The 26,187-nt window shown below is 52.9% G+C and overlaps 1 protein-coding gene across 5 annotated transcripts in view; it reads left to right on the forward strand.

The window, feature by feature from the left end:
• ndrg2 (NDRG family member 2) overlaps positions 1-26,187 on the forward strand; it is a 127,448-nt gene that overhangs the window by 5,467 nt on the left and 95,794 nt on the right. For 2 of the 5 annotated variants that reach the window (XM_059951576.1, XM_059951577.1), the window contains exons 1-2: positions 4,257-4,510; positions 16,678-16,846. In XM_059951576.1, coding sequence (XP_059807559.1) covers positions 4,281-4,510; positions 16,678-16,846 — 399 coding nt within the window. In that variant the 5' untranslated portion in view covers positions 4,257-4,280. Of the gene's footprint in view, positions 1-4,256; positions 4,511-15,598; positions 15,873-16,677; positions 16,847-26,187 lie in introns of those variants that run through there. The other 3 variants (XM_059951579.1, XM_059951578.1, XM_059951580.1) reach the window with 3 other exon arrangements.

A 26,187-nucleotide genomic window follows, 5' to 3' on the forward strand; every position in this document is an offset into this window, starting at 1 on the left:
GAACTTTTAGGAGGCAGTGATCACAATATGATTGAATTAATACTACAGTTTGAGAGGGAGAAACATAACTATCAGTATCACAATGAAATAAAGGGAATTACAGAGGCATAGGGGAGGAGTTTGCCTGTGGATTGGAGGAGGATACTGGCAGGGATAACAGCAGAACAGAAATGGCTGACGTTTCTGGGAATAGTTCATAAGGTGCAGGGTAGATATGTCCCACAGAAGGAGTTATCAAATGGCAGGGGTAGGCACCTGTAGCTGACGAGGGAAGATAAAAACCAAGAAAAGGACATATAAGGTAGCAAAAGTGAGTGGGAAGTTGAATGATTGGGAAGCTTCTAAAATCCAACAAAAGACAACTAAAAAACCTATAAGAAGGCAAAAAATTAAATACAAAGGCAGACAAGCCGACAATATAAGGCAAGATACTAAAAGTTTTTCAGTTATATAAAGAGTAAAAGGGAGGTGAGAGTTGATATTGGACCACTGGGAAATGATGTTGGTGAGGTAGTAATGGGGGACCAAGAAACGGCAGATGAACTTAATGGGTACATTGCATCAGTCTTCACTGAGGAAGACACTAACGGTGTGCCAGAGGTCCGTGAGCGTCGGAGAGCAGGAGTGAGCGCCATTGCTATTGCAAAGGAAAATATGCTAGGAAAACTCAAAGGTGGATAAGTCACCTGGACCAGATGGATGGCATCCCAGAGTCCTGAGAGAGGTTGCTGAAGATATAATGGATGCATTAGTCATGATCTTCAAGAATCACTTGATTCTGGCATGGTTCCAGAGGACTAGAAGATTGCAAATGTCACTCCACTCTTAAGATGGGAGGAAGACAAAAGAAAGGAAATTATAGGCTAGTTAGCCTAACCTCAGTGGTTGGGAAAGTGTTGAAGTTTAAGCATGAGATTTTGGGGTACTTGGAGATTAATGAGACAATGAGTCAAAATCATTTTATCAGCATGGTTTCTGTAAAGGCCTTGCCTGACAAATCTGATAGTTCTTCGAGGAAGTAACAAGCAAGGTGGACAAAGGAGAGGTAGTGGCTGTCATTTCCTTGGATTTTCAGAAGGCATTTGATAAGGTGCCACACATGAGGCTGCTTAATAAGATAAAATCCTATGGCGTTACAGGAAAGATACTGGCATGGATAGAGGAATGGCTGACAGGCAGGAGCAGCGAGTGGGAGTGAAGGGGGCCTTTCCGCGTTGGCTGCCAGTGACTAGTGGTGTTCCTCAGGGGTCAGTGTTGGGACCGCTACTTTTCACAATGTTTATCAATGATTTGGATCATGGAATTGATGGCTTTGTGGTAAAGTTTGCAGATGATTATGAAGATGGGTAGATGGGTAGGCGGTGCTGAGGAAGCAATGCAATTGCCTATAATTTCCTTTCCTTTGTCTACCTCCCTTCTTAAAGAGTGGTGTGGTCACATCTCAAGTGTGTGTGTGTGTGTTGAGGAGAAAGGTGGAGTGTGTGTTTGTGTGTGTTTGTGTGTGCTTACAGTGTGTCTCTGTTCCTCGATACTCCCTGGGACCCCACCATTCACAGTATACGTCCAGTCTTTATACACCAAGGTCCCTCTGTTCCTCAGTATTCCTAGGAGCCTGACTTTCGTGGTGCAAGTCATATCCTTGTACACCTCAATATTCCCTGAGGCACCACCATTCTTGGTGTACATCCTGTCCTTGTACATCAAAGCCCCTCTCTTCCTCAATACTCCCAGCGACCTGACAGTCATGTGTACATTGTACCTTTGTAGAGCAAACTGTTCTACAATATTCTCTGGGATCCCACCATTCACAGTCTAGGACCAGAGGGCACAGCCTCAAAATGTAAGGATGTCTCTTTAGAACAGAGATGAAGAGGAATTTCTTTAACTAGAGGGTGGTGAATCTGTGGAATTCTTTCCCAATGACGCCGTGGAGGCCAAGTATGTTTGATAGGTTCTTGATTAGTAAGGACAACAAATACTACGGGGAGAAGGTAGAAGAATGAGGTTGAGAGGATGATAAATCAGCCATGATGGAATGGTGGAGCTGACTCATTGGCCTGAATGGTTTAATTCTGCACCTATGTCTTATGGTCCCTGTAGTTATAGTTCGAGCCTCAGCCGTGGCAGAGTGTGTGTGTCCTTGAGCAAGGCACTTAACCACACACTGCTCCTGCACGTTTATAGCCCAGTGGCGGCAGCTGGTGCAGTATGGACAGGACAGGACAGGACAACCTATCTTGGCCTGTGGAAGTCACACCCACTGCCCTTATCCTTACCCACCGTCCTGTCAATGGCAATTGGATACTTCGAGTGCCCTAGGCTCGTCTGTCACCCAGAAACATAAAGCATATTGATTTTTGGAATGTTTTTTCCTGTCCTAAACATCTCTCTCTCTGTCTGTCAGTTTCTGTGTGTGTGCCTCTCTCTCTCGTTTGCTTGCCATCTCTGCCTCTGTGGAACCCCTCCTGAGTTGGACCACTAGATCAGGAGGCCCTTGGCTCTTTCCCCCCACCCTCCCAGACGGAGTGGGGAAGGGGAGCAAAGGGGGGGAGGATGTCGCTGAAGGTTGTCCTTATCCTGAGACCGAAGTTCCTGTTCCTGGTACTGTGGAAGAGGTCGGAGGAGTTGGTCGACTTGGAGTTCGCTGTCCTGATGTGACAACGTTCAGGGTTGGGAACGGTGGGGGGAGGTTTGTTGGGGATGGTGGGGCAGAGGAAGGGAACTGGAACCTGGATACACCCAATTGGAGAGGATTTTGAGGACAGCTGTGCAAGGTAAGGATGAGCAGTGGGGAGATGGAGAGGGAGGTGAGGAAGGAGGAGAATTGAGGGAGATGTGGAATTGAGGGAAGTGAGAGATTGAGGGAGGAGAAATTAGAGAAGGGGTGCACAACTCTGAGGGAGGGGATTGAGGAAGGAGGACGGTGGAGGGGAGTGAGTGAGGGGACATCCTTCCGACACCTCTCTCACCCAGCCCTGTTTTATGTACCTTCCTGACAGTGGGATGATCAGGAAGATAATGAGAGAGGTTGGAGAAACAGAAAGAGAGGAGGGATAAAGGGGGGCAATGAGAGGCAGATGGAGAAGAGGGCGGGGAGGAGAGAAGGAGAGGTGAAGGAAGGGCAGTGAGGGGATAGATGGAGAGATGGAGGGGAGAGGGTAGGGAGGAAAGATTGGAAAGTGAGGTTGAGAGGGGCTGCAGGGGGAAGGGGTGAAGGGGAGAAAGGTGGGGAGGGGTGAGGAAGGGAGAGGTGAAGGATAAGGGAGGTTGTGGACAGGAGAGGGGAGGAGAGATGGAGGAGGGGAGAGGGAAGGGGGAGATGGAAGGGTGAGGAAAGTGCATGGAGGGAGAAGAGGGGAATGAGGGAATAGGGAAAGGGGGAATGAGCAGGCGGTGGAAAGTGAGGAGAGTTAATGGAGGATTGAAAAGAGGATGGAAGGGAAAAGAGGGAGAGCGGAGTGTGGGAGATAGAGAGGGGAGAGGGTTGCAGGCAGAGGTTGGGAGATGGAAGGAGGATGGGTGGTGAGGAAGGAGTGGAGTGGAACAGCAGAAGAGAAGAGAGGTAGAAAGGGAGGCAGGTGGGTGAGTGGGTGGGAGGTGAGGGGAATGAGGATGGAGGTGCGGAGAGGAGAGGAAAGAGGAAGGGGAGGAGATAGGGAGATGGAAGAGAGGAGGGGGATGGCGAGTGCTGGAGGAGAAAGGGTAAATAAGTGGGGGCAAGAGGAGTGAGGAAGGATGGGAGGAGAGAGAAGGGAGGTAGGATGAGAGGGGAGGGAGGGAAGAAGGGAGGGATAGAGGGAACGTGGAGGAGATGATAGGGAGAGGAGGAAGGAGAGAGGGATATGAGAGGGGAAGGGTGGGAGTGAGAGGGGAAGAGGAAGGGGAGGGGTGAAAGGATGGGTTGAGAGGGGTGAGGGAGGAGAGAGGGAAAGTGGGAGTGTGAGAGGGGAGTAGTAGGAGGGGTTGAGAACGGAAGGGAGGGATGAGAGGGAAGGGGAAAGGAGGGGGTGAGAGGGGACAGGGAAGTGAGTGATTGAGAAGGGGTGAGGGGGAGGGAAGGTGAAAGGAGGAAAAAGGAGAAGTGAGACGGGAGGAGGAGAGAGATGGGAAGGGGAGGGGTGTGGGGAGTGATGGGGAAAAGGCTGGGAGGGGGCGAGAGGCGGGAGAGATTAAGCGGTGGTAGGTGGAGGTGGAGACAGTTAGATGGGAGGGGTTGCGATGGGCAGGGGGATTGTGAGGAAGGGGAGAGGGTGAAAGGCCAGAGGAGGGGAAGTGGGCTGATGAGGAGGAGGAGACGACGGGGGGTGAAAGTGGGTGGGGGAAGTGAGAGAGCTGCGGGAAGCCTGACTGTAAAGCCGATAGGTCCGTCCCCTCCCCCTCCCTGGGACCCGCACGCTCCCTCCGCCGTTTGCCCTCCCCAGGACCCGCCCCTCTCCGAGCGGCTGACGGCGCCGAGCGGGGGAGTTGTTGATTCCAGAAGCTCCGAGGAGCGACACGGGACAGTGAGAGGGTGAGAGAGGCGGGGGTGGGGAGCGAGTGCAGGGGGCGGTAGGCACTCCTCGCTCGGTGGGGGTAAGAGGGCAGGGCGGCTGCCGAGGGCATCGAGTCTTTGTGTGGGATGGCAGGCGGCTTCCCGTGGCACCTGTTTTTGCAGATTCTCCTCTCTGCGTTTGTTTATCTCCGGGCTCAGTCTGTCTGTGTTAAATCGATTTTGCGCGCGTGTGTGTCCGTGTTTTGTGCGTTTACGTGACTGTGTGTAAGCTGTGTGCTCAACGACCGTGTTTAACTGAGTGTATAAGTGTGTGTACGCGAAAGAACCCGTATCCGTGCGTTGGTGTGCGAGGTCTGTCACCTTCCACGACTGTGTGGCTCGGCCGGCCAGCTCTCGGTGGAATGTGTGTGTGGAGGTGGTGCGTGTGTAAGTAGTGTCACGGTGGATGGGCTTGCTTGGTACATGGGTGTGAGTAGGCGTGAAAGGGTCACGTGTGGTCGAGGGTAGTGCTTTTCGGATTGTGTGTGAGGGAGAGGCTGGTGGGTGGGAGGGTGTGTGTAAGATGCTTATATGCATTCTGGTGTCTAAGTGTGCTGAAATGTCTATTTGTATTGTCTTTGTGTAGCGTTCCTGTGATTATGTGTCTCCATTGTGTGTGTGTGTGTGTGTATATACACTCCTGCACTGTGTCGTTTGTGTACACTTTGTGTGTCTGTGTATCATACGTGTGAGATTCTGTTCCAAGCTGCTTCCTCTGGAAACACTGACCAATGAGGGGTTCTTGGTCCAGTCCTGGCTGTGGAGCAAGGGAATTGGGGCAAGAGGGTTTCCTCACCTCAAACAGATGGTAGAGGAACAGTGCGAGCGAGCTGGGTTATCGTCAGTGGGGATACAGTCAGTGACACAGGGCGGTGGGGGATAGGGGTCACTGAGGGACGGTGTGAGGGAGCTGGGTTATTGTCAGTGGGGATACAGTCAGTCTCACAGGGTGCTGGGGGAGAGGGGTCACTGAGGGACGGTGTGAGGGAGCTGGGTTATTGTCAGTGGTGATACAGTCAGTGACACAGGGCGGTGGGTGATAGGGGTCACTGAGGGACGGTGTGAGGGAGCTGGGTTATCGTCAGTGGGGTTACAGTCAGTGACACAGGGTGCTGGGGGAGAGGGGTCACTGAGGGATGATGTGAGGGAGCTGGGTTATTGTCAGTGGGGATACAGTCAGTGACACGGTGCTGGGGGAGAGAGGTCACTGAGGGACGGTGTGAGGGAGCTGGGTTATTGTCACTGGGGATACAGTCAGTGACAAAGGGTGCTGGGGGAGACGGGTCACTGAGGGACGGTGTGAGGGAGCTGGGTTATTGTCAGTGGGGATACAGTCAGTGACACAGGGTGCTGGGGGAGAGGGGTCACTGAGGGACGGTGTGAGGGAGCTGGGTTATCATCAGTGGGGATACAGTCAGTGACACTGGGTGCTGAGGGAGAGGGGTCACTGAGGGACGGTGTGAGGGAGCTGGGCTATAGTCAGTGGGGATACAGTCAGTGACACAGGGTGCTGGGGGAGAGGGGTCACTGAGGGACGGTGTGAGGGAGCTGGGTTATTGTCAGTGGGGATACAGTCAGTGACACAGGGTGCTGGGGGAGAGGGGTCACTGAGGGACGGTGTGAGGGAGCTGGGTTATCGTCAGTGGGGATACAGTCAGTGACACAGGGTGCTGGGGAGAGGGGTCACTGAGGGACGGTGTGAGGGAGCAGGGTTATTGTCAGTGGGGATACAGTCAGTGACACAGGACACTGGGGGAGTGGGGTCACTGAGGGATGATGTGAGGGAGCTGGGTTATTGTCAGTGGGGATACAGTCAGTGACACAGGGCGCTGGGGGATAGGGGTCACTGTGGGACGGTGTGAGGGAGCTGGGTTATCGTCAGTGGGGTTACAGTCAGTGACACAGGGTGCTGGGGGAGAGGGGTCACTGAGGGACGGTGTGAGGGAGCTGGGTTATTGTCAGTGAGGATACAGTCAGAGACACAGGACACTGGGGGAGAGGGGTCACTGAGGGATGATGTGAGGGAGCTGGGTTGTTGTCAGTGGGGATACAGTCAGTGACACAGGGTGCTGGGGGAGAGAGGTCACTGATGGACGGTGTGAGGGAGCTGGGTTATTGTCAGTGGGGATACAGTCAGTGACACAGGGTGCTGGGGGAGAGGGGTCACTGAGGGACGGTGTGAGAGAGCTGGGTTATCAGTGGGGATACAGTCAGTGACACTGGGTGCTGAGGGAGAGGGGTCACTGAGGGACGGTGTGAGGGAGCTGGGCTATAGTCAGTGGGGAAACAGTCAGTGACACAGGGCGCTGGGGGAGAGGGGTCACTGAGGGACGGTGTGAGGGAGCTGGGTTATTGTCAGTGGGGATACAGTCAGTGACACAGGGTGCTGGGGGAGAGGGGTCACTGAGGGACGGTGTGAGAGAGCTGGGTTATCAGTGGGGATACAGTCAGTGACGGTGCTGGGGGAGAGGGGTCACTGAGGGACGGTGTGAGGGAGCTGGGTTATCGTCAGTGGGGATACAGTCAGTGACACTGGGTGCTGAGGGAGAGGGGTCACTGAGGGACAGTGTGAGGGAGCTGGGTTATTGTCAGTGGGAATACAGTCAGTGACACAGGGTGCTGAGGGAGAGGGGACAATGAGGGACTGTGTGAGGGAGCTGGGTTAACGTCAGTGGGGATACAGTCACACAGGGCGCTGGGGGAGAGGGGTCACTGAGGGATGGTGTGAGGGAGCTGGGTTATTGTCAGTGGGGAAACAGTCAGTGACACAGGGTGCTGGGGGAGAGGGTTCACTGAGGGATGGTGTGAGGGACCTGGGCTGTTGTCAGTGGGGATACAGTCAGTGACACTGGGTGCTGGGGGAGAGGGGTCACTGAGGGACTGTGTGAGGGAGCTGGATTAACGTCAGTGGGGATACAGTCAGTGACGCAGGGTGCTGGGGGAGAGGGGTCACTGAGGGACGGTGTGAGGGAGCTGGGTTATTGTCAGTGGGGATACAGTCAGTGACACAGGGTGCTGGAGGAGAGGGGTCACTGAGGGATGGTGTGAGGGAGCTGGGTTATTGTCAGTGGGGATACAGTCAGTGACACAGTGCTGGGGGAGAGGGGTCACTGAGGGACGGTGTGAGGGAGCGGGGTTATTGTCAGTGGGGATACAGTCAGTGACACGGCGCTGGGGGATAGGGGTCACTGAGTGACGGTGTGAGGGAGCTGGGTTATCGTCAGTGGGGATACAGTCAGTGACACAGGGTGCTGGGGGAGAGGGGTCACTGAGGGTTGGTGAGAGTGAGCTGGGTTATTGTCAGTGGGGATACAGTCACTGACACAGGGCGCTGGGGGAGTGGGGTCACTGAGGGACGGTTTGACGGAGCTGGGATAATGTCAGTGGGGATACAGTCAGTGACACAGGGCGCTGGGGGAGAGGGGTCACTGAGGGACGGTGTGAGGGAGCGGGGTTATTGTCAGTGGGGATACAGTCAGTGACACGGCGCTGGGGGATAGGGGTCACTGAGGGACGGTGTGAGGGAGCTGGGTTATCGTCAGTGGGGATACAGTCAGTGACACAGGGTGCTGGGGGAGAGGGGTCACTGAGGGTCGGTGAGAGGGAGCTTGGTTATTGTCAGTGGGGATACAGTCAGTGACACAGGGCACTGGGGGAGTGGGGTCACTGAGGGACGGTTTGAGGGAGCTGGGATAATGTCAGTGGGGATACAGTCAGTGACACAGAGCGCTGGGGGAGAGGGGTCACTGAGGGACTGTGTGAGGGAGCTGGGTTATTGTCAGTGGGGATACAGTCAGTGACACAGGGTGCTGGGGGAGAGAGGTCACTGAGGGACGGTGTGAGGGAGCTGGGTTATTGTCTGTGGGGATAAAGTCAGTGACTCAGGGAGCTGGGGGAGAAGGGTCACTGAGGGACGGTGTGGGAGCTGGGTTATTCTCAGTGGGGATACAGTCAGTGACACAGGGTGCTGGGGGAGAGGGGTCACTGAGGGATGGTGTGAGGCAGCTGGGTTATCGTCAGTGGGGATACAGTCAGTGACACAGGGTGCTGAGGGAGAGGGGTCACTGAGGGACGGTGTGGGAGCTGGGTTAACGTCAGTGGGGATACAGTCAGTGACAGGATGCTGAGGGAGAGGGGTCACTGAGGGACGGTGTGAGGGAGCTGGGTTATTGTCAGTGGGGATACAGTCAGTGACACAGGGTGCTGGGGGAGAGGGGTCACTGTGGGACAGTGTGAGAGAGCTGGGTTATCAGTGGGGATACAGTCAGTGACACAGGGTGCTGGGGGAGAGGGGTCACTGAGGGAAGGTGTGAGGGAGCTGGGTTATCGTCAGTGGGGATACAGTCAGTGACACTGGGTGCTGAGGGAGAGGGGTCACTGAGGGACGGTGTGAGAGAGCTGGGTTATCAGTGGGGATACAGTCAGTGACACTGGGTGCTGAGGGAGAGGGGTCACTGAGGGACGGTGTGAGGGAGCTGGGCTATAGTCAGTGGGGAAACAGTCAGTGACACAGGGTGCTGGGGGAGAGGGGTCACTGAGGGACGGTGTGAGAGAGCTGGGTTATCAGTGGGGATACAGTCAGTGACGGTGCTGGGGGAGAGGGGTCACTGAGGGACGGTGTGAGGGAGCTGGGTTATCGTCAGTGGGGATACAGTCAGTGACACTGGGTGCTGAGGGTGAGGGGTCACTGAGGGACAGTGTGAGGGAGCTGGGTTATCGTCAGTGGGAATACAGTCAGTGACACAGGGTGCTGAGGGAGAGGGGACAATGAGGGACTGTGTGAGGGAGCTGGGTTAACGTCAGTGGGGATACAGTCACACAGGGCGCTGGGGGAGAGGGGTCACTGAGGGATGGTGTGAGGGAGCTGGGTTATTGTCAGTGGGGAAACAGTCAGTGACACAGGGTGCTGGGGGAGAGGGTTCACTGTGGGATGGTGTGAGGGACCTGGGCTGTTGTCAGTGGGGATACAGTCAGTGACACTGGGTGCTGGGGGAGAGGGGTCACTGAGGGACTGTGTGAGGGAGCTGGATTAACGTCAGTGGGGATACAGTCAGTGACACAGGGTGCTGGGGGAGAGGTGTCACTGAGGGACGGTGTGAGGGAGCTGGGTTATTGTCAGTGGGGATGCTGTCAGTGACTGGGGTGCTGTGGGAGAGGGGTCACTGAGGGACGGTGTGAGGGAGCTGGGTTATCACCAGTGGGGATACAGTCAGTGACACAGGGTGCTGGAGGAGAGGGGTCACTGAGGGATGGTGTGAGGGAGCTGGGTTATTGTCAGTGGGGATACAGTCAGTGACACAGTGCTGGGGGAGAGGGGTCACTGAGGGACGGTGTGAGGGAGCGGGGTTATTGTCAGTGGGGATACAGTCAGTGACACGGCGCTGGGGGATAGGGGTCACTGAGGGACGGTGTGAGGGAGCTGGGTTATCGTCAGTGGGGATACAGTCAGTGACACAGGGTGCTGGGGGAGAGGGGTCACTGAGGGTTGGTGAGAGGGAGCTGGGTTATTGTCAGTGGGGATACAGTCACTGACAGAGGGCGCTGGGGGAGTGGGGTCACTGAGGGACGGTTTGAGGGAGCTGGGATAATGTCAGTGGGGATACAGTCAGTGACACAGGGCGCTGGGGGAGAGGGGTCACTGAGGGACGGTGTGAGGGAGCTGGGTTATTGTCAGTGGGGATACAGTCAGTGACACAGGGTGCTGGGGGAGAGAGGTCACTGAGGGACGGTGTGAGAGAGCTGGGTTATCAGTGGGGATACAGTCAGTGACACAGGGTGCTGGGGGAGAGGGGTCACTGAGGGATGGTGTGAGGGAGCTGGGTTATTGTCAGTGGGGATACAGTCAGTGACACAGTGCTGGGGGAGAGGGGTCACTGAGGGACGGTGTGAGGGAGCGGGGTTATTGTCAGTGGGGATACAGTCAGTGACACGGCGCTGGGGGATAGGGGTCACTGAGGGACGGTGTGAGGGAGCTGGGTTATCGTCAGTGGGGATACAGTCAGTGACACAGGGTGCTGGGGGAGAGGGGTCACTGAGGGTTGGTGAGAGGGAGCTTGGTTATTGTCAGTGGGGATACAGTCAGTGACACAGGGCACTGGGGGAGTGGGGTCACTGAGGGACGGTTTGAGGGAGCTGGGAAAATGTCAGTGGGGATACAGTCAGTGACACAGAGCGCTGGGGGAGAGGGGTCACTGAGGGACGGTGTGAGGGAGCTGGGTTATTGTCAGTGGGGATACAGTCAGTGACACAGGGTGCTGGGGGAGAGAGGTCACTGAGGGACGGTGTGAGAGAGCTGGGTTATCAGTGGGGATACAGTCAGTGACACAGGATGCTGAGGGAGAGGGGTCACTGAGGGACGGTGTGAGGGAGCTGGGTTATTGTCAGTGGGGATACAGTCAGTGACACAGGGCGCTGGGGGAGAGGGGTCACTGAGGGACGATGTGAGGGAGCGGGGTTATTGTCACTGGGGATACAGTCAGTGACACAGGGTGCTGGGGGAGAGGGGTCACTGAGGGATGGTGTGAGGGAGCTGGGTTATTGTCAGTGGGGATGCAGTCAGTGACACAGGGTGCTGGGGGAGAGGGGTCACTGAGGGACGGTGTGAGGGTGCTGGGTTATTCTCTGTGGGGATACAGTCAGTGACACTGGGTGCTGGGGGAGAGGGGTCACTGAGGGACTGTGTGAGGGAGCTGGGATAATGTCAGTGGGGATACAGTCAGTGACACAGGGTGCTGGGGAGAGGGGTCACTGAGAGATGGTGTGAGGGAGCTGGGTTATTGTCAGTGGGGATACAGTCAGTGACTGGGGTGCTGTGGGAGAGGTGTCACTGAGGGACGGTGTGAGGGAGCTGGGTTATTGTCAGTGGGGATACAGTTAGTGACACAGGTTGCTGGGGGAGAGGGGTCACCGCGGGATGGTGAGAGGGAGCTGGGTTATTGTCAGTGGGGATACAGTCAGTGACACAGGGTGCTGGGGGATAGGGGTCACTGAGGGACTGTGTGAGGGAGCTGGGTTATTCTCAGTGGGGATACAGTCAGTGACACAGGGTGCTGGGGGAGAGGGGTCACTGAGGGACGGTGTGAGGGAGCTGGGTTATTGTCAGTGGGGATACAGTCAGTGACACAGGGTGCTGGGGGAGGGGGGTCACTGAGGGACAGTGTGAGGGAGCTGGGTTATCGTCAGTGGGGATACAGTCTGTGACGGTGCTGGGGGAGAGGGGTCACTGAGGGACGGTGTGAGGGAGCTGGGCTGTTGTCAGTGGGGATACAGTCAGTGACACATGGTGCTGGGGAGAGGGGTCACTGAGGGACGATGTGAGGGAGCTGGGTTATTGTCAGTGAGGATACAGTCAGTGACACAGGGCGCTGGGGGAGAGGGGTCAGTGAGGGACGGTGTGAGGGAGCTGGGTTATTGTCAGTGGGGATACAGTCAGTGACACAGGGTGCTGGGGGAGAGGGGTCACTGAGGGACGGTGTGAGGGAGCTGGGTTGTCAGTGGGGATACAGTCAGTGACGCAGGGTGCTGGGGGAGAGGAGCCACTGAGGGACTGTGTGAGGGAGCTGGGTTAACGTCAGTGGGGATACAGTCAGTGACACAGGGTGCTGGGGGAGAGGGGTCACTGAGGGACGGTGTGAGGGAGCTGGGTTATCGTCAGTGGGGATGCAGTCAGTGACACAGGGTGCTGGGGGAGAGGGGTCATTGAGGGACGGTGTGAGGGAGCTGGGTTATTGTCAGTGGGGATACAATCAGTGACACAGGGTGCTGGGGGAGAGGGGTCATTGAGGGACGGTGTGAGGGAGCTGGTTTATTGTCAGTCGGGATACAGTCAGTGACACAGGGTGCTGGGGGAGAGGGGTCACTGAGGGACGGTGTGAGGGTGCTGGGTTATTCTCAGTGGGGATACAGTCAGTGACACAGGGTGCTGGGGGAGAGGGGTCACTGAGGGACTGTGTGAGGGAGCTGGGTTATTGTCAGTGGGGATACAGTCAGTGACACAGGGTGCTGGGGGAGAGGGGTCACTGAGGCACGGTGTGAGGGAGCTGGGTTATTGTCAGTGGGGATACAGTCAGTGACACAGGGTGCTGTGGGAGAGGGGTCACTGAGGCACGGTGTGAGGGAGCTGGGTTATTGTCAGTGGGGATACAGTCAGTGACTGGGGTGCTGTGGGAGAGGTGTCACTGAGGGACGGTGTGAGGGAGCTGGGTTATTGTCAGTGGGGATACAGTCAGTGACACAGGGTGCTGGGGGAGGGGGGTCACTGAGGGACAGTGTGAGGGAGCTGGGTTATCGTCAGTGGGGATACAGTCTGTGACGGTGCTGGGGGAGAGGGGTCACTGAGGGACGGTGTGAGGGAGCTGGGCTGTTGTCAGTGGGGATACAGTCAGTGACACATGGTGCTGGGGAGTGGGGTCACTGAGGGACGGTGTGAGGGAGCTGGGTTATTGTCAGTGAGGATACAGTCAGTGACACAGGGCGCTGGGGGAGAGGAGCCACTGAGGGACTGTGTGAGGGAGCTGGGTTAACGTCAGTGGGGATACAGTCAGTGACGGTGCTGGGGGAGAGGGGTCACTGAGGGACGGTGTGAGGGAGCTGGGCTGTTGTCAGTGGGGATACAGTCAGTGACACATGGTGCTGGGGAGAGGGGTCACTGAGGGACGGTGTGAGGGAGCTGGGTTATTGTCAGTGAGGATACAGTCAGTGACACAGGACACTGGGGGAGAGGGGTCACTGAGGGACGGTGTGAGGGAGCTGGGTTAACGTCAGTGGGGATACAGTCAGTGACACAGGGTGCTGGGGGAGAGGGGTCACTGAGGGACGGTGTGAGGGAGCTGGGTTATCGTCAGTGGGGATGCAGTCAGTGACACAGGGTGCTGGGGGAGAGGGGTCATTGAGGGACGGTGTGAGGGAGCTGGGTTATTGTCAGTGGGGATACAATCAGTGACACAGGGTGCTGGGGGAGAGGGGTCACCGAGGGACGGTGTGAGGGTGCTGGGTTATTCTCAGTGGGGATACAGTCAGTGACACAGGGTGCTGGGGGAGAGGGGTCACTGAGGGACGGTGTGAGGGAGCTGGGTTATCGTCAGTGGGGATGCAGTCAGTGACACAGGGTGCTGGGGGAGAGGGGTCACTGAGGGACGGTGTGAGGGTGCTGGGTTATTCTCAGTGGGGATACAGTCAGTGACACAGGGTGCTGGGGGAGAGTGGTCACTGAGGGACGGTGTGAGGGTGCTGGGTTATTCTCAGTGGGGATACAGTCAGTGACACAGGGTGCTGGGGGAGAGGGGACACTGAGGGACGGTGTGAGGGAGCTGGGTTATTGTCAGTGGGGATACAGTCAGTGACACAGGGTGCTGGGGGAGAGGGGTCATTGAGGGACGGTGTGAGGGAGCGGGGTTATTGTCACTGGGGATACAGTCAGTCACACAGGGTGCTGGGGAGAGGGGTCACTGAGGGACGATGTGAGGGAGCTGGGTTATTGTCACTGGGGTTACAGTCAGTGACACAGGGTGCTGGGGGAGAGGGGTCACTGAGGGACGGTGTGAGGGAGCTGGATTATTGTCAGTGGGGATACAGTCAGGGACACAGGGTGCTGAGGGAGAGGGGTCACTGAGGGATGGTGTGAGGGAGCTGGATTATTGTCAGTGGGGATACAGTCAGTGACACAGGTTGCTGGGGGAGAGGGGTCACTGAGGTACGGTGTGAGGGAGCTGGTTTATTGTCAGTCGGGATACAGTCAGTGACACAGGGTGCTGGGGGAGAGGGGTCACTGAGGGACGGTGTGAGGGAGCTGGGTTATTGTCAGTGGGGATACAGTCAGTGACACGGTGCTGGGGGAGAGGGGTCACTCAGGGTTAGTGTGAGGGAGCTGGGTTATCGTCAGTGGGAATATATGGGTCTCAGGTGGAGTACGTGTTGTCTAGGTGACCCCCTCCCACTCCGTCGCAAGAGAGATGACTCACTCATTTTCACTGCTCTCTGAGTCATAGGCTTCTGTGTTTAATGAGCTGCATGGAGATTTGTGCGTAGATCTCTCAGGAGATTGGTTCTTGTTACAGAGAGAGAGCGAGCCATTGATTCTATCAGTAATCCTGCAGCGTTTACAATCAGACCCTTTGGCCCATCAAATTTGTGCCGAACAGTTCCACCAATCCAGCATTCATCCCATTTTCATTCCTCCCCACCCAGCACTCCCACTGAATCCCTTACTTTTGGATTTTACCCCTCACTGTGGGCAGACTAGGGTTGGGTTGGCGTGCTTTGGGGGGAGGAACGGTTCGGAGCAGCCATTTAACTCACCGATCAGCACTGTTACTTGAGGTAGGATTCTGAAACCCCCCCCATCCCATCCCATGAGGGTGTGCAGACTGGGCACAGGCAGGGGTGTGGTGCAGCCCTTCTTGGCCCAGCTCAGTGTGAGGGCCCCACCCCACCCCACTCAGGACGGGAGCTGATGGTTCAGGAAGACTTCCTTGCTTGGTAATTCTTGTGGTGGGGGGAAGTGCGTTGGACAGGGCGAGGAGAGTCAGTCTGCGGATTGGTATTGATTTATTATTGTCACATGTACCGAGATACACTTTAAAGCTTGTTTTGCATACCATTCATACAGGTCAGGTCATTACAGGGTGCATCAAGGTGGAACAAGATAAAACAATAACAAAATGCAGAATAAACTGTAAGGGAGAGAGTGCAGTGCAGGGGAACAATAAGGTGCAGGATCGTAACGGGTAGATTGTGAAGCCAAGAGCGTAACTCATTGCACCAGGGAACAACGTCCCCTCTAATTTGTAACACCCACTGTGCGCAAAAAATAATCTTGTGCTGTGCAGTTTTCCGCACAAGATAACACTTGTGCACCGAGTAATTTCTTCAATAAAAACAGTATAAATCAGCCAATTGTGAAATCTGCTGGCAAAATCATCATTAACTCCATGTTGGCAACACCGTCCGCAGGAGAAACCGGAAAAGGAAATGTGATTTTGTACAGTCATGAAGCGTACTTAACATGCCAAGAAGGTAGAGGGTGAAAAACTTAGTGCAGGGTTTAAATTCCTTTGTGTGGCAGTAGCAAAAGAAGCATGTGAGGGGAGATTGCTAGGGAACTGTGGAATAGTCAGTGGGGTATGTGCTTTCAGGTTTCCGTATCTTCTGCCCAACGGGGGGGGGGTCTCGTGGATTACGCCAGCTTTACCGAGGTAGCCAGAAGTGCAGACAGAGCGTGTGAAGGAGAGGCTGGTTTCCGTCATGTGCTGAGCCGAGTCCAAAGCTCTGCAGTTTCTTGCGGTGCCGGGCAGAGCGATTGCTGCCCCACGTGGTGACGCATCCAGATAGGATCCTCTCGACGGTACGTTAGTGACAATTAGTGAGGGTCGACGGAGATGTGCTAAATCTTTCAGGCTCCCGAGGAATTCTTGTCTGTGATGTCGGTGTGGGTGGACCAGCACACACATTCATTCCGGTGCAAGCCTCCATTTATCGATTGGCATTCAACCCTCTCCCTCTTTGATTTAATCCTAGCCTAACTGCAGGACAGTTTTTAATGGCTGGTTAACCTTCCAACTGGTACGTCTTTGGACTGTGGGAGGAAACCGGAGCACCCGGAGGAAACCCACGCGGTCACGGGGAGAGAGCATACAAACTCCTCACAGGCAGTGGTGGGAATTGAACCCGGGTCACCGCTACTGAAACCACTTTGCTACCGAGCCGCCTTAATGTTGTGCTGGCTGTTTGATCTACTTCATGACTAATCTAACCCTTCTCTCCTCCCGAGCCCACAACCCTCCATTTTTCTTTCACCCATGTACCTATCTAAGAGAGATGTCACGAATACATGTAGCTTAACACCATCTTTCGTAATTTGTCCCTAGCACTTGCCAAAAATACTTACCCTGTGACATCTCCCCTTAACTTTCCACCAATCACCTTGCCTGGATCCTGTGGTATCACCCTGGGTAAAAGACACCAGTTGCACTCGTTTGCTTGGATCTGTCAGGAGGCCTCTGCCAAGGCGCTGCCCATGAGGCCGGGCAACCCATGGTGGCTGAGTTTGTGGTGGGGCGGGTGAGGGGGAAGAATCCGGATAGGGGAACCCAGTTGCTCACCTTTCTCCTTTTCCACCCCTGCCCCCCCCCACCCACTCCACCCATCAGCCAGTCATTGCGGAGTGTCGAGGAGGACCGGGAGTCGGACACAAGCACGTCCAGGCCAGAGACAGGGAGAGCCCACCCACCCGCCCACTGCAGAGCCCGACTGTCCGCTGAACGGCCCCACCCTCCATCTCAGCTGGAGGAGACTCTGCACCCCCCCCCACAAGCCACGGTGAGTCCCTGACCTCCTCCCCTGCTAATGTCAGAGGGGGAGTTTCTGGGGAGATGGAGGAGTGGGAGGTGTGGTGTGGTTTCTGAGGAGGATCTGTGTGTGGTTCCGAACAGGAATGGTGGACAATCTGAAGTTGTCAGCTGCACCAAGGCTGGGGGACTGAGAAAAGGGTGACATTGTAGAATGGGGCCAGACTCAGGTTTCATATTGCTGGCATATGTCGTGAAATTTTTTATTAGTGTTTAAGTATAAATAAATCAATAAATATGTTTATGTGTGTATTAGGGTTAGGGTATACTTTTACACAGTATATAAATTAAGTAGGGCAAAAAGAGAGGGAAAATATAATGTGTTCATGGCAGAGGGGAAGAAGCTATTCCTGAAACATTGAGAGTGTGTCTTCATGCTCCTCTCCCTCCTCCCTGGTGGTAGCTATGAGAGGAGGGCATGTCCTGATAATGAGGATCGGCTCCCTGAAGACAGGAAATCCACTGTACTTACCCCACCGCCCCTGGTCTGGGTTGTTGATGTGCTCACTCCAGTGGGGTGGGTAATGAACTCAGGCCTCGTCCCACCAACTGAACAATAAGGAGAAGGAAGGGGCCAGCAGAGCAGACGTCCCAGAGAGACCCCACACTGAAACAGGGCCCTTTCATAGGAAGGCCATAAGGCATTGAGGCAGGATCAGACCAATCAGCCCATTGAGCCCCGTCGTTCAATCGTGGCTGCTGTTTTTCCCTCAGCCCCATTCTCCCACCTTCACCCACTAGCCCTTAACCCCGTCACTGACCGAGAACCCATCAGTCTCTGCCCTAAGTACATTCAGTGACTTGGTCTCCACGGCAACAAACTCCACAGACTCCTCACCAAAGTCAAAGTGGAAGTCGAGTTTATTCTCATCTGCCCAAGTACAACGGAACTGTGTAGAAAGACTTCTCCGCAGCACCCTGGACATATAGCATTGGAGAAGCGACGTTCACAAGACATACAGAAGTTAAGCTTTTTGTTTGCACGAGCACAATTAAATTTAAAAAAAACCCAACAAAGTCCACTTGAGTGCAAAATGTGGTCCCGTTGTGGTCGCTGTGCTGAGCTCGGGTTGTGCCGGCTGGTTCAGGAACTGGATGGTCGAAGGGAGGTAGCTGATCCTGAATCTGGTGGAGTGGGACTTCAGACTTCTGTACTCCTGGCCAGCGGGAGGTACGAGATGATGATGGGGATCTTTAATGATGGGATGCTGCCTTCTTGAAGTACTGCCTCATGTAGATGCAAATGATCACGGTCTTAAAGGGACTCCACTTTATTCTGAGGCTGCGGCCTCAGATCCAAGACCCTAGTCTCCCACCGATGGAAGCATCCTCTCCACATCCACCCTGTCCAGTCAGATCCCCCCCAGCCCCACCTTCTGAGCTCCGCCAAGTGCAGGCACAGGCCCTTCCTCACGTGAACCCTTTTGTCTGCGATCGTTCTTGCGACGCTCCCTGGAAGGGAACACATCCTTCCTTGAACGGAGGGCCCAAAACTGCTCTCAATATTCCAGATACTGGAGAGACGGGGAGCGGGGAAGACGAGGGGGATGGCAAGGAGGGAGGAGGAGGAGGAGGAAAGATGGGGAAGAGAGGAGGAGGAGGGTGTGGGAAGAGAAATGGTAGGTGAAAGAGGAGAAGGTGGATGAGAGAAGGAGTGGGGAGGAGAGCGGGTGGAGATGGGTAAGGGGAATGGAGGAGGGGGTGGGGCACAGGGTATTGGTGAGCAGAGGAGGGGATTGAGAGAGAGGAAGGAGTAGAGGAGAGAGGGTGATGGGAGAAGTTGAAGGGGGGTCGGGGTGGAGGCGGGGATGGGAGAGGAGCGTGGGGAAGGAGAGGGGAGGGTGCATGGGAGAGAAGACAAAAAAGGATAGAGGGAGGATGAGGAGAAAAGGAATGGTGATTGGAGGGGGTGGGGGCAGTGGAAGGGGATAGGAAAAGAGGAGAGGGTATAGGGATGGGAGGGTGGAGGTGGAATGAAGGAGAGGAAGAGGGTGTTGGGTGGAAAGAAAGGGAGCGAGGTGGAAAATGAGGAGGGAAAAAGGAAGGAGTAGAGGGTGGAGAGAGGAGGGGAAACGGAGGAAACGTCCTCCACCTGGTGAAACTAACTGCAGACACTGAGCTGGAAGGACTTCCTTCGAGCGTCACCCTCTCTCTCCTGGGACCCAAGGGTGCTGGGGGAGTCTGCGGGAACGGGCCCTGGGGAGGAGGGATCAGATGTGAGGAAAGGCTTTGCAGCTGTTGTGTGTGCCTGCCGTCACCTTCAGCAGCCAAATCCCCCGGGGTCAGCCAATTCCACAGACCCTGTCGCACTCGGTGTTTACACTGGAACCTTCATTGTTTGTCTACAAGGAGTGTCAGGCAGTGAGTGTTTGATTTGAGAGTAAAGGCACTTTTAGAATCAAAATGTAAATCAGGTTTAATATTCACTGGCATACGTCATGAAATTTATTACGTTTGAGGCAGCAGTACGTAAAAACCATAAATCATAATAAATATTAAATTAAATAGGTAGTGCAAAACTAGAGGTAAGATTAGTGAGGTGGTATTCTTGGATTTATTATTAATTCACAAATCTGTTGGTGGAGGGCAGGAAGCTGTTCCGGAATCATTGAGTGTGAGTCTTCAGGCTCCTGTACCTCCTCCCTGATGGCGGAGGGGAAGAAGCTGTTCCTGAATTGCTGAGTGTGTGTCTTCAGGCTCCTGTACCTCCTCCCTGATGGAAGAGGGGAAGAAGCTGTTCCTGAATCGCTGAGCGTGTGTCTTCAGGCTCCTGTACCTCCTCCCTGATGGCGGAGGGGAAGAAGCTGTTCCTGAATCGCTGAGTGTGTGTCTTCAGGCTCCTGTACCTCCTCCCTGATGGCGGAGGGGAAGAAGCTGTTCTGGAATCATTGAGAGTGTGTCTTCAGGCTCCTGTACCTCCTCCCTGATGGCGGAGGGGAAGAAGCTGTTCCTGAATCGCTGAGTGTGTGTCTTCAGGCTCCTGTACCTCCTCCCTGATGGCAGAGGGGAAGAAGCTGTTCCTGAATCGCTGAGTGTGTGTCTTCAGGCTCCTGTACCTCCTCCCTGATGGCAGAGGGGAAGAAGCTGTTCCTGAATCGCTGAGTGTGTGTCTTCAGGCTCCTGTACCTCCTCCCTGATGGCAGAGGGGAAGAAGCTGTTCCTGAATCGCTGAGTGTGTGTCTTCAGGCTCCTGCACCTCCTCCCTGATGGCGGAGGGGAAGAAGCTGTTCCTGAATCGCTGAGTGTGTGTCTTCAGACTCCTGTACCTCCTCCCTGATGGTAACAATGAGAAGAGGGCATGTCTTGAATGCTGGGGCTCCTTAATGATGGATGCGGGCCTTTCTGAGGCATCGCCTTTTGAAGCAGCCCTCAGTGCTGGGGAGGCTGGGGCCACGATGGAGCGGGCCGAGTTTCCAACTTCCTGCGGCTATTTCCGATCCCGTCACTCGCCGCGGTGATCTGCGAGGCAAGTCTCCTCAACCCCGTTGCCCCTTTGCAATGGCACCGACACGTTGTGGCCGGGATAGACTTTCAGAGGTGTCGACTCCCAGGAACTTGAAACTACTCACCGTTTCCACTTCTGCTCCTGCAGTGACTGGTGGTGTTCCCTCGACTTCCCCTCCCAGGAGTCCATAATCAATAACCTGGTCTTGCTGACGTCGAGTGTGACATCACTCAACTAGGTGATCTGTGTCGCTCCTGTCGGCCTCCTTGCCACCGTCTGAAGTTCTGCCGTCAATAACTATGTCGTCGGCAAATTTACAGATGACGTTTGAGCTGTGCCAAGTCACACTGTCATGATTGTAGAAAGAGCAGAGCAGTGACTAAGCATGCATCTTTCAGGTGCACCAGTGATGGTTGTCAGCAAGGAGTAGATCATATTTCTGATCCACACGGACTGTGGTCTCCGAGCAGGGAAACCAAGGATGCAGATTGGAACTGATTGTGTTAAACACAGCTGTAATCAATAAACAGCAGCCCAACGTAGGTATTGCTATTGTGCAGGTGATCTAAAGCTGAGTGGAGAGCCAGTGAAATTGTTTCCACACCACAGGTCACACACAGAGTGAGGCTCCTACAACATTGTCCATTTGGTTTCTTTCTCTCTCTCTCTCTCTCTCTCCCCCCCAATCCTCCACTACCCCCTCTTCCTCTCTGAGAGAAAGAAGAAGAGAAGGGCTGTGAGTATGTGTGGGAGAGAAAGAGAGAGACAGTGAGTGTATGAGTGTTTGTTTTGTGAGTATATGTACATATGTATTGTGGTGTGTGTCTGTGTAAGTGTGTGCATTTGTCTTGGGGAGTGTATGTGTGCTTGTGAGTGTGGGGTGGGAGAGTGTGTGTGTCCATGTCTATGTATGTGAGGTGACTGTGTGTGTGTTTGTGTGAGTGAGTGTGTGTTTGTGGGTGGGTGTATGTGTGAATGTGTGTGTGAGTGTGTGTGTGAGAGTGTGTATGTGTGTTAGTGTGAGTGTGTGTGTGTTTGTGTGACTGTGTGTGTGTTTGTGTGAGTGAGTGTGTGAGAGTGTGTATGTGTGTTAGTGTGAGTGTTTGTGTGAGAGTGTGTATGTGTGTTAGTGTGAGTGTGAGTGTGTGTGTGTTTGTGTGAGAAGGGGTAGCTGGGGTGATGGAAGCCAGGAACCAGTGCAGCAAGTACTGCCTCTATCCCGTGAGCTGTGAGCCCTGTTACATGAGCTGTGTCTCTCGGACCTCCCCTAGGCTTCCCTAGGCCGCTCTAACCGGTTTTGGGTGGTCTGGGCCTGTGCCTGGTTTCAGAGCTCCCTCGTCTCCACCTCCTTCCCTACCCAGGCGAATCTGCTGTAGTAGGCTGTCCACAGCTCCTTGCTCTCCCAAAGCTCTCCTTCTGAAAAGAAGATTTGAGAATTTTGGGTAGTGACTTCAACTATTGTGTACCCCTCTGCCGACTTCTGTCCTCCACCTCCAGCTGTCCTGGGCACACTTACTCTCTCACTCAGTACCACACACCCACTCTCATATACAAACACAGACACTACCACACACCCACTCTCATATACAAAACCAGACACTAACACACACACTCTCATATACAAACACAGAAACTACCACACACCCACTCTCATATACAAACACCGACACTACCACACACCCACTCTCATATACAAACACCGACACTACCACACACCCACTCTCATATACAAACACAGACACTACCACACACCCACTCTCATATACAAACAGAGAAACTACCACACACCCACTCTCATATACAAACACAGACACTACCACACACCCACTCTCATATACAAACACAGACACTACCACACACCCACTCTCATATACAAACACAGACACAGACACTACCACACACCCACTCTCATATAAAAACACAGACACAGAAACTACCACACACCCACTCTCATATACAAACACAGACACTACCACACACCCACTCTCATATACAAACACAGAAACTACCACACACCCACTCTCATATACAAACACAGACACTACCACACACCCACTCTCATATACAAACACAGAAACTACCACACACGCACTCTCATATACAAACAGAGACACTACCACACACCCACTCTCATATACAAACACAGAAACTACCACACACCCACTCTCATATACAAACACAGACACAGAAACTACCACACACCCTCTCTCGTATACAAACACAGACAATACCACACACCCACTCTCATATGCAAACACAGACACTACCACACACCCACTCTCATATACAAACACAGACACAGACACTACCACACACCCACTCTCATATAAAAACACAGACACAGAAACTACCACACACCAACTCTCATATACAAACACAGACACAGAAACTACCACACACCCACTCTCATATACAAACACAGACACAGAAACTACCACACACCCACTCTCATATACAAACACAGACACTGAAACTACCACACACCCACTCTCATATACAAACACAGAAACTACCACACACCCACTCTCATATACAAACACGGAAACTACCACACACCCACTCTCATATACAAACACAGACACTACCACACACCCACTCTCATATACAAACACAGAAACTACCACACACCCACTCTCATATACAAACACGGAAACTACCACACACCCACTCTCATATACAAACACAGACACTACCACACACCCACTCTCATATACAAACACCGACACTACCACACACCCACTCTCATATACAAACACAGACACTACCACACACCCACTCTCATATACAAACACGGAAACTACCACACACCCACTCTCATATACAAACACGGAAACTACCACACACCCACTCTCATATACAAACACAGAAACTACCACACACCCACTCTCATACACAAACACAGACACTACCACACACCCACTCTCATATACAAACACGGAAACTACCACACACCCACTCTCATATACAAACACAGACACTACCACACACCCACTCTCATATACAAACACAGACACAGAAACTGCCACACACCCACTCTCATATACAAACACAGAAACTACCACACACCCACTCTCATATACAAAACCAGACACTAACACACACACTCTCATATACAAACACAGAAACTACCACACACCCACTCTCATATACAAACACAGAAACTACCACACACCCACTCTCATATACAAACACAGACACAGAAACTACCACACACCCACTCTCATATACAAACACAGAAACTACCACACACCCACTCTCATATACAAACACAGAAACTACCACACACCCACTCTCATATACAAACACAGACACAGAAACTACCACACACCCACTCACATATACAAATACAGACACAGAAACTACCACACACCCACTCACATATACAAACACAGACACAGAAACTACCACACACCCACTCACATATACAAACACAGACACAGAAACTACCACACACACACTCTCATAAACAAACACAGACACAGAAACTACCACACACACACTCTCATATACAAACACAGACACAGAAACTACCACACACCCACTCTCATATACAAACACAGACACTACCACACACCCACTCTCATATACAAACACAGAAACTACCACACACCCACTCTCATATACAAACACAGACACAGAAACTACCACACACCCACTCTCATATACAAACACAGACACAGAAACTACCACACACCCACTCTCATATACAAACACAGAAACTACCACACACCCACTCTCATATACAAACACAGACACAGAAACTACCACACACCCACTCTCATATACAAACACAGACACAGAAACTACCACACACACACTCTCATATACAAACACAGACACAGACACTACCACACACCCACTCTCATATACAAACACAGACACTACCACACACCCACTCTCATATACAAAACCAGACACTAACACACACACTCTCATATACAAACACAGACACTACCACACACCCACTCTCATATACAAACACAGACACTACCACACACCCACTCTCATATACAAACACAGACACTACCACACACCCACTCTCATATACAAACACAGACACTACCACACACACACTCTCATATACAAACACGGAAACTACCACACACCCACTCTCATATAGAAACACAGAAACTACCACACGCCCACTCTCATATAGAAACAGAGAAACTACCACACACCCACTCTCATATACAAACACAGACACTACCACACACCCACTCTCATATACAAACACAGACACTACCACACACCCACTCTCATATACAAACACAGACACTACCACACACCCACTCTCATATACAAACACAGACACAGACACTACCACACACCCACTCTCATATAAAAACACAGACACAGAAACTACCACACACCCACTCTCATATACAAACACAGACACTACCACACATCCACTCTCGTATACAAACACAGAAACTACCACACACGCACTCTCATATACAAACAGAGACACTACCACACACCCACTCTCATATACAAACACAGAAACTACCACACACCCACTCTCATATACAAACACAGACACAGAAACTACCACACACCCTCTCTCGTATACAAACACAGACAATACCACACACCCACTCTCATATGCAAACACAGACACTACCACACACCCACTCTCATATACAAACACAGACACAGACACTACCACACACCCACTCTCATATAAAAACACAGACACAGAAACTACCACACACCAACTCTCATATACAAACACAGACACAGAAACTACCACACACCCACTCTCATATACAAACACAGACACTGAAACTACCACACACCCACTCTCATATACAAACACGGAAACTACCACACACCCACTCTCATATACAAACACAGACACTACCACACACCCACTCTCATATACAAACACAGAAACTACCACACACCCACTCTCATATACAAACACGGAAACTACCACACACCCACTCTCATATACAAACACAGACACTACCACACACCCACTCTCATATACAAACACGGAAACTACCACACACCCACTCTCATATACAAACACGGAAACTACCACACACCCACTCTCATACACAAACACAGACACTACCACACACCCACTCTCATATACAAACACGGAAACTACCACACACCCACTCTCATATACAAACACAGACACTACCACACACCCACTCTCATATACAAACACAGACACAGAAACTGCCACACACCCACTCTCATATACAAACACAGAAACTACCACACACCCACTCTCATATACAAACACAGACACAGAAACTACTACACACCCACTCTCATATACAAACACAGACACAGAAACTACCACACACCCACTCTCATATACAAACACAGACACAGAAACTACCACACACCCACTCTCATATACAAACACAGAAACTACCACACACCCACTCTCATATACAAACACAGACACAGAAACTACCACACACCCACTCTCATATACAAACACAGACAATACCACACACCCACTCTCATATACAAACACAGAAACTACCACACACCCACTCTCATATAGAAACACATACACTACCACACACCCACTCTCATATACAAACACAGATACTACCACACACCCACTCTCATATACAAACACAGAAACTACCACACACCCACTCTCATATACAAACACAGACACAGAAACTACCACACACCCACTCACATATACAAACACAGACACAGAAACTACCACACACCCACTCACATATACAAACACAGACACAGAAACTACCACACACCCACTCACATATACAAACACAGACACAGAAACTACCACACACACACACTCTCATAAACAAACACAGACACAGAAACTACCACACACACACTCTCATATACAAACACAGACACAGAAACTACCA

This window comes from Hypanus sabinus, chromosome 26 (assembly GCF_030144855.1).
Source record: "Hypanus sabinus isolate sHypSab1 chromosome 26, sHypSab1.hap1, whole genome shotgun sequence".
In the NCBI taxonomy this organism is placed as follows: Eukaryota; Metazoa; Chordata; class Chondrichthyes; order Myliobatiformes; family Dasyatidae; genus Hypanus; species Hypanus sabinus.